At 29.9% G+C, this 9,770-nt stretch overlaps 1 protein-coding gene across 1 annotated transcript; it reads right to left on the bottom strand.

The window, feature by feature from the left end:
• Nucleotides 1-1,579: 1,579 nt before the first annotated feature.
• Nucleotides 1,580-8,131, bottom strand: RABA1D (RAB GTPase homolog A1D). Its single transcript, XM_079039234.1, has 2 exons — nucleotides 7,640-8,131; nucleotides 1,580-2,196 (listed from the first exon to the last, which is right to left on the bottom strand). Exons 1-2 carry the CDS (start codon nucleotides 7,858-7,860, stop codon nucleotides 1,770-1,772), a joined length of 648 nt encoding a protein of 215 aa, XP_078895360.1. The 5' UTR covers nucleotides 7,861-8,131; the 3' UTR covers nucleotides 1,580-1,769.
• Nucleotides 8,132-9,770: the final 1,639 nt, after the last annotated feature.

Below are 9,770 nucleotides of genomic sequence, written 5' to 3'. Positions count from 1 at the left end.
AGAGAGAGAGAGAGAGTAGATGGAGAGGGTTGGGTGAGATTTTATTTTTTAATTATTTAAATACCAAAATAAATAAAGAAAATAGAAATAAGAAATAAAAAGGTAAAATTGACTTTTTCAAGTGTATCAGGGACCAAAAACACGAAAAAGTTGATTTTTGACCTTCTATGCAAGTTGGAAATTTTTTGAATCCTATTCAAAGTTTTTTTAATACCACAGGGACCAATCTTGTAGTTTTGTCTAAGAAAAATAAAGATAAACCTCTCAAATTATATCATAGTTATATCACGTAAAAATTAAATGTAGATAAAATAATGTTTTTATACTTCAAATATTTTTAAATAAACAACAGAAAACAAAAATATTTAATTATGTATAGTAGTTTAAATATTTTAGATAAAATTTAGATAACAACAATTATTTATATATTAAAATAAAATATTTGTATTTTAATTAAAGTTAGTAAGTTTTATTGTTTACTTATATAAATATTACATTTTCTATGTTTTAGTTTTTTTTTTTTTTTTTTGATTTATGATAATTGATAATTAATACAAAGTTCAATAGACTTTTTAAAAAATTTAAAGATGGTCCTTATATGAAGTTTCAAAAGATTTCACAATTGGTCTTATATGAAGTTTTAGAAAATTTCATAAATGGTCCTTACTAGGACATAACGTCTCTCTAACGGACATTATACATATGGACTATTGGTGTGCCAACTTTTGTCGAAAAGGGCTATTAATGCAAAAAAATAATAATAAATAATAATAATAATAATATGGACCATTTGAGGGGAAAAAATAAACCAAAAGGACTATTCATGAAATTTTGTCTAGTTGTTTTTTTCTTAAAAATATTTTTACAAATATATAGACCATGCGAATTTTAAGGCCTCTTAAAAGATAAACGCTCGGCAATCACCATTTTGCCCGCCGTCTAAGTCGGAATAAGCTAAGTCCATTAACGTTGCTTTCACTTTTTTATACCTATCATTTGTAGCTTCCACAGATAGAAGCATCTTAACTGTCTGCAAAATTTCCTCTCCTGAACTCATGTTCTCTCTTCCTCCATACTTCTTCCCTGTCAATGATTGACCAAGACTGGGACCTATTTTCACCCCTTATTTGGTCGATATAAGAAATATGAAAAAGGTCATGTTCTCTCAGTTAAGGGGATGTTCCTAACGGCCGCTAGCCCAAAGGTACAACAAAACAAGGAAATAGAGACCAACAATGTGTCGAGTCAATCATATGTAAAATACATTTCTTTTTTAGAGAGCATATGGATCGTTTCTGTAGTTTAGTCTAAATAAAGAGTAAAACAACATTTTCCGTCCCTCGTTAAACACTGAATCTGCATTTTTTTTATCCAAAGGTTGTATTTGTTGCAGTGTAGTCCAAAAATATCTATTATTAATGATTTGGTTTGTCGTATCTTTCCTAGGCAATCTTATTCCTTTGACGTGATTCCAGTGCAATGTATTTTTAACAAATAAGTTTTAGGTTTATCTTATGAAATTAATTTTATTTGTTTTGTGGTTTACATCTGGGACAGTACTTTTTTTAAAAACACTTAATGAAAACGAAAAAGGGTTTCATCACTCACATCATCCATGCAAAACAAATGAAACTGCAACATCTAAATCTAGAGCATAAACAACAGTTGCTTGATCCAAAAAAAAAAAAAAAAAAAAAAAAAAAAAAGACATTAGCTTTTGTACTACAGCCCATCAAGTAAGTAGATATAATCTGGCAAAAAAATAATAATTAAGAGGAACAACAGCCAACGGACTTGATAGCCGAAACCTCTTTCCCGACATCAATCTTGTCACCTTTGGAGGGAAGCGTAGTATCTTGAGCAGCGTCCATGGCTTTCTTGCTAACGATCCGATATATCTGTGTAAGCACCTCTGCAAATGCAGTCTCCACATTGGTAGCATCTAAAGCAGATGTTTCCATGAAATAGAGTGATTCCCTTTCCGCAAATGATTTGGCATCATCGGTTTGTACAGCCACCAGGTGCCTAAGATCGGATTTGTTCCCGATAAGCATCACCACGATATTTGGATCCGTGTGGTCCCGCAACTCCTTTAACCACCGCTCCACGTTCTCAAATGTCGGATATCTTGTCACATCGTACACCAGCAGTGCTCCTACTGCTCCTCGGTAGTACGCACTTGTAATTGCACGATATCTGCAACACATACCACTCTACCTCTGTCACTTCTTTCTTTCTTTATTAGTATTATAGCATCCTACTTTCATTCCTTCCTCATCTTTTGTTTGTATTTGTTATATATGGATTCACTCTTACAAATAAAGAATACAAGAATGTACTTTTTTTGTATTTATTATAACCATAGCATCCTACTTTCATTTCTTCCTATCAAACTAAACTTTTAATTTCATGATACCTGCATTATTTCTACATGGATTGGGACATACGAATAGTATACCCAAGAAATAGCAATGTACTTTTATTTGTTTGTTTATTACATCATCCTACTTTCATTCCTTCCTTTCCTATTACATAGTTGTCATTTCAATAATCTTCATTATTATAGCACGCTTGCAACTGTGATGCCTGCATATACGAATTCAGGCAACTAGACAATTTACTCTTATAAAATGAAGAGTTAAATACAAGTAATAGCTAACTATTGGTTTGTTATAGTATCCAACTTCCATTTTTCCAATTACAACATTATACTTCCAAGAATCTATCCAATTATTCCGACAAGTTAATTGGTAAATGCAAGAAATGCCAATAAATTTTTGTTTCTGGTTCGATTGCAGACCACATCCTGGAGAGGAGAGAGGTGGGAGGAGGAAGCTAGGGCATAGAGGATTTTGCACCCCAGAAATCAGAAGGTGATAACTGTTGGAGCATCGATTTCAGGAATAAAGAGAAGAGAGAGAAAGAGGAGATGGTTTGCTCCTACCAAAAAGAAAGAAAGGAGATCTATTTTATTTTAAATTTTAATTAAAATAAGTTGAAACAAATAGAAAAAAAAAAAAAAAAGGGGGGGGGGGGGGGGGGGGGGGGGGGGGGTGGGGGTGGGGTGGGGCAAAGAAGTCAATTTCATGGACCAACCATGCAAGTTTTAGAAACCACAGGAATCATGTTAGTCAAAAAAAATTGTAGGGACTAAAGTTGTGACTTTTGGTAAACTAGGGGATCATTTATTTAATTTTGTCTTTTCTTTATTGTTTATTATAGCATCCTACTTTGATTTCTCAATATTGCAGCTCTACACTTTGAAAAATCTATTCTATATCAATGCATCAAAAAAGTTAAGGAACGTCCATTATTATTTATTTGTTTATGAGAAGAATGTTGTCCAATTACAAATCAATATTTGCTGCATATACAGACTCAGACAGGTTACTCTTATGGAGACAAGAGTTAAATGCAAAAACCCTGACATACTTTTATTTAGTTGTTAGTTATAGCATACTTCTTACAGCATTGTACTTTGGAAAACCTATCTAACTATAGCAATGCCATCCAAAAACAAAAAACAATCTTCACTACATATACAGACTTAAGCAAGTTACTCTTACAAAAAGAAGGGTCAAAAGCAACATACTTTTATTTATTTGTTTCTCATTTCTTCGTGTTACAGCATTGTATTTTGGAAAATTCATTTGGCTAAAGCAATGTCATTTACAAAGCAACCTTCACTGCATATATACAAGTTGCTCTTGAAAACAGAAAAGCTTAGGTAAAGGGTTCTTTCTCATTGGGCTAAACTAATATATATATATATAAAACGATTATAAAAGTAAAACGACCATTTCTTTTCTCTCTTTAACTTGATATCCAAGGAATAACAAACAGCTAGGTTCCTACTTAAAGTTCAATATCTATATGAAACAATACATAAACTACAGTGAATAGAATGCAGAAGCTATGTATGTCCCACACCACATGAAGCCAGCTTCATGTGGTGTATGTTGTCACCATTAAATTGTTGATGTTTAATATATATATATATATATATATATATATATATATATATATATATATATATATATATATATAATTTAAAAAACAAATAAGGTGTCATTTTGAACCAATTAAATAAATTATATATATATTAAAATTTAAAAGGTTACATAATTTAAAACTGTTTATCTAAAACAAAGCATGAGTATAATTTGGAATATTCATATAAATAAAAAAGTTAATACAAAATATTTAAATAAAACATGAAATCAAAATTACTTCTCTATTTATTTTATAAATAAAAAGATAGATATTAACTAAAATAGTGTTATAATTTGGAATATTTATATATGTGTACATTTGAAATGGAAAAGTTACATTCCCCATAAATTCTTCAGCATATTGATGTCCTTTCTCAAAATTAAAAGGATGTTTTTATAACTAGAGTAAAGTAAGTAGTGACTATTCAAAATATGAAAAAAAATACGTATATTTAAAATATAGCAACAATAAAAAAGAAAAGAAATATGCAAGAAGTGACATGTTGGCAGGGCAATGGTAAATATAGGGTGCGAATAAAATGTTTGTTCAGTCCCGCATAGCATAACAAATGCAGCCAGCAAACCTAAGGCTCATGGAACAGAAAAAGGTTCAAGAGAAACTGAAAAGAGGGAAACAGAATGTGGTTTATATATAAGTCATGTCAAATGTAAACTTGAGCATCGAAATGGCATGATTTAACATTGTTGATTATTATTATTACTTTTACTTATTCTTTTTTGTATATCCCACCAACAGTTCAGGATGTATACCCTGCCCTACCCTTTCGACATTGACATAGATAACAAAAGAGCTCATATGCTTGTACCACACAGACTAATTACTAATTAGTAACACACTAATATTCTCAGTTTCACATTCATAACAGCATTAAATTTGCTATAAGAAAAACAAGTAGCAACCATAAATATAATTTTTAATTACTTCCACTTGAGAGCATAAAAACCTATTTTACTTTTTCTGAATGTTTAAGAATCTACCGCTAGTTATAATAACTAAAATCTATTAAACACATGTATTTCGTTAAAAATTATGTTTCTTTCAAGTATTTAATTGGCATCAAAGGGAATGGAAAGGAGCATGTCACACGATAGGATTTGGTATGTAAGCATGATAAATGTCAGAATCCCCCTTTTCTATTTTTTTCTGTAAACTTTTGTTGCTTTGCTAGTGGCAGCTTTAAAATAAATAAAAACACATGCATATATATATATATATATATATATATATATATATATATATATATATATATATATATATATCACTCTTTTATTAATTTCTTACTGACAGAACTTTTAAAAAAAAAAAAACATTTATGATCAAAATGCTATTTTTGAAAAAAAAAAATTACTATATCTACTATTTTGTAACTATTTCTATGTAAAAAAAACGTAAATTATGAATATTCAGATTGTTATTTATTGAATTTTTATATAATAAAAACTGAGCCCCTTAGTTACTTTACTTAAATAAAAACTGAGCCCCTTAGTATTTAAAATACATATTTGAAAATAAGTTATACATACTTGCAAAAATATGTAAATCACCCTTCTTTCATTTATTATTCACTGATGTTTCCAAAACTACTTTTAAAACATATTAGGATGAAAATGCTTGTTCTTTCAAAACATTTATTTACAAGAGTTTAGTCAGAACTATTTTTCTTTTAAACTACGTTCATGTATAAAAAAAATTAATATTTAACTTGACCTCTATTGATTTCTCTGTAAATTATCTTTTGTATCATAAATAGATATTTGAAAATAAACTATAAGTAATTGCAAAATATCTAAATTGCCTTTTTTATTAAAACTTTTCAAGAAATTTTTTTAAAACGTTTTTTAGTACATATCAGGATGCAATCATGGAATGCTATCTTTTTTAGAAGATTTTTTTTTTCGAAATTGTACTAGAACTACTTTTAGATTAAAAAAAAAATCTTAATATTCAAATATCCCTTTATTGGTTTTTTTTGCTTGTAAATTACTGTTTGTTTTATAAATACATGTTTGAAGATAAATTTAAATACTTGCAGAAATATTTACATATTCAATTTCATTTTTGCAGAATATTTTTCAACAAACTATCTTTAGTACAATTACAATACTAGGATGGAAATACTATTTTTGAAGAATACTTATCTTAAAAATTTTGTTACACCTACTTTTTTCAAACTATTTTTGGGTAAAAAATTACAATTACCCCTTTAAAAAAATAAAAGAGTGTTGGACTAATTTTTAACAAGGAGGAAATGCTTAGAAAAGAATTCCATTGGCTTTTTAAGGAAATGTTGAAATCCATATGTCTAAAGATTTTGTGAATACCACCAGAAACAATTTCCTGACTCATTTGTAAAATTGGATAATTTTCAATTCCGAATCCGATCAAATCCCACAAGATCCATCAACCAAAGGCCTCTTTAGCATCTATAAGAGTTTTAATCATGTGAATGCAAAACACTTTATATGAAAAAGACAGACATTTAATAAATGTACCAGGAGAGAGAGAGAGAGAGAGAGAGAGAGAGAGAGAGAGAGAGAAGACCAAGTTTTTAATAAAAAGTCTAAAAATTGCGTCATGTGGCCAGTTATTTATTGGTTACAAGGTGAATACCACCATTGGGGCTCTATGCCTATCAATATCAGAAACCATAGTATCCAACTAATGTTTGCATCTAACTCTACTCTCACTAACTAAATTCAAAATAATTCATGCTTTTATATTTGAAAATTGGAATGGGTGTTCAAATCATCTAGTGATGTTGCTCCATTTTCAATTGAAGTAATGAACCCATGGAAATGGCGTAACATATAATAACATGCTTTTCCCCCTTTAAGTGTTGGATAAAGTGTCATCTAGAGAAATGTTTTTTTAAAATAGATGTATATTTGAGAAAATGACAGCACACTTTGATATTGGAAGGAGAAAATAAATTAGGGGAATTCTAAAAAAAAGGTTAGGACCTAATGAGAAAGCCTCATTTCCGTGACCTTCTCTATTAAGTCATTCTTTCTGCATTAAGTAAAAAAGAAACACTCATATATAGCTTACGGGATTAAGTCATGTCCCCATTAAGTACATTATCTCAAAATGTAACATTCGCATCCATATTTGGCACATGCTAACAGATTTTGATTTATACAATATACGTATTGTTTTTATATATTCAAATATCCAAATATCTGTATCCCCTTGATTAAAAGAATCATGAAAAATCACATAAAAGATATATAATAAAATACATTGTTGAACAGATGTTAAAACTACTAATGGAAACAACTTATAGTCAGATAAGATATTCTGGTGTATAAGAATTTTAGTGATCTTAAAATTTTTAAATTTACTCTTATTACTTATACAATAAGGATGAAAGATAATCAAATTTTTAAGCAGAATCACAGTGAATATTCAATCTGATTTTTAATTCAAGATGTTCATCACATCTTTCAATCTACTCTACACCGATTAGGCCCTACCAAGTCATATTACTACTGTTTGTTTAACTTCATCAAGAGAACCCAATAGACCGAAACCGAAATTCAAATATAAACCTAATTCAAAAATCAAAAATCAAAAACAAAAACAGAAGGGAAAAGCAAGATCTGAGTAAAAATGAGAGAAATTATACCTTTCTTGTCCGGCAGTGTCCCAAATCTGAGCTTTGATGACCTTGCTGTCAACATTCAAGCTTCTTGTAGCGAACTCAACACCGATGGTGGATTTGGACTCGAGGCTAAACTCATTCCTAGTGAATCGTGAAAGTAAGTTGGATTTTCCAACACCGGAGTCGCCAATCAAAACCACCTTGAAAAGGTAATCGTAGTCATCCTCAGCTCTGTATCCAGACATATTCACAATCTCTTACTCAAAACTAATTTCAGATTTGTATAGATCCCTCCCTCTGCTTTTCTTTCTTTTCCCTTTCCCGTTCGTAGAATAATAAGCGACGAAGTGGGACGGTTTCTGGTTTCGTGTGTACTTGACCCGTTTCTCTGGCTTCCAAATAGGAAAACACCCAGACGATTAATGAAATAGGTCTCAACTTTTGAACTTTTGAAATTAATCGTCAAAATCTTTGATGCTACCAATTCTGCGATATAAAAGGGATTGAGAAAATTCCAGAACAATACGGGATATTTTTGTTGTTGGGATATGTTACAACAGTTATACCTAGCAATGAAATAAATAAGTTTTAATATCGGTAGATAATTTATTTGAATTGATTATAAAATCTACTCTAATAAATAAAAATGATTTTGTTATATGTCTTCTTCTCCTTCGGTTGGAGGGGAGTGTTTGGCTTAACTTTTAAAAGCTCAAAAGAATTTTTTCAAAAAGTTACAAAAAGTCAAGATTTCCTGACTTTTCCAAAAAGTTGTTTTTTCTTGTATTAAAACTTCAAAAATTATTAGTTTGTCAAACATCTTTTTGTTTTTTTTCTTTTACAAAAAAGACTTTTGGCTGTGAAAAGCTAAGTCAAACACCTGACACTTGTCATTTTCTACATTTTTTTGAATTATTTAATATCTACTTATCATTTTTATAGTTTTTTCTTTTTTATTCAAATCTCACCTTATATTAATTAATTCTATAAATATATTAATTAATGTACTTAATAACTTTCTATTTTTAAATTTCTTTTTCAATTAATATATTAATTAATGTATATGTATATTAATGTAGATAATACATTTCATTTGTGAATTCATATTAACTAGATGGAATCATGCACGTCCGTTGGCGCTAATTCAAAAAAAAAAATTTCGTTCTTTCAACTTGTATATGTACTACTGGAACATATCGTTATATTGATAAACATATAGTTAACATACATGGGTTTTTTGGATACATCTTACATAGAGAGTTAGGAAAGTAAATAGTTGAAGACAACAACATATCAAAAGATTATAAGACAAAGAAACATATTAGACGTATGCGTTCGCTCTTGTATTTTTTGTGTTCCCAGCATTCATCTTGCATGTTTTTGAGTGATAGCTTTTCAGCCTTATAGTGAGCAATGAGGTTGGCTAGGATGTTTTCCATCTATTGCGGCTTCATATTTGTTGAGTAACATGTATCTGGAATGTGGATAGTGGTGGTTTGGAAATCTAGAAGGGCGACGGTGCTTTTTAAATATAGAATTTTGTATTTAATTTAGTTGTTGGGTGTTTAATGTAACTGTTAGTTTTCGAGAAGTAATGACGTATGATGTAACGCATAGCCGTCGTTTCAGATTGTTGACGATTTGTTGTGTGCATGTATTGCAGTGTTGTTTTAGTATAATAGAAAAGTATGTATAAAAACGTACATTAAAGCCATAAAATATTTTTTTTCATAGAAGCATAATAACTTAAAGTTACATCGTTAAAACAATATATGCGTCATAAGATAAAAACTTGAAATAAATATTTACTTCATCGGAAGATTATCTAGGACTTTCTTTAGTGTTGTGATGGTTTCATTAATCTCTTCCTCCAATGTGACGACTATGTTGTTTGCTTTTGTGTTGAAAGCATCCTTAGTGTCCAATATTTGGGCTGAGATTGCGTAATTTAGAAAGTGTGGCGCTTCCGTTAACGTTGTTGCTAGATTTTCTTGGATAGCTTTGGCTACTCTAATGTTGCGTTTTAGTGTACGAGTACTTTTCGTCATTTGTTTTTTCTGATGGAGTATAGTGTTGATCATGTGTTCAACTTCGGAGTGTTTCATGGTGTAGTGAGATTTTTTTTGTTGGTAATTTTGTACGGACTGTGGTTGTG

Source organism: Lactuca serriola, chromosome 1 (genome assembly GCF_051521515.1).
Source record: "Lactuca serriola cultivar US96UC23 chromosome 1, Lser_US96UC23_V15, whole genome shotgun sequence".
Classification (NCBI taxonomy): Eukaryota; Viridiplantae; Streptophyta; class Magnoliopsida; order Asterales; family Asteraceae; genus Lactuca; species Lactuca serriola.
This window is presented reverse-complemented; position numbering and strand designations above follow the sequence as displayed.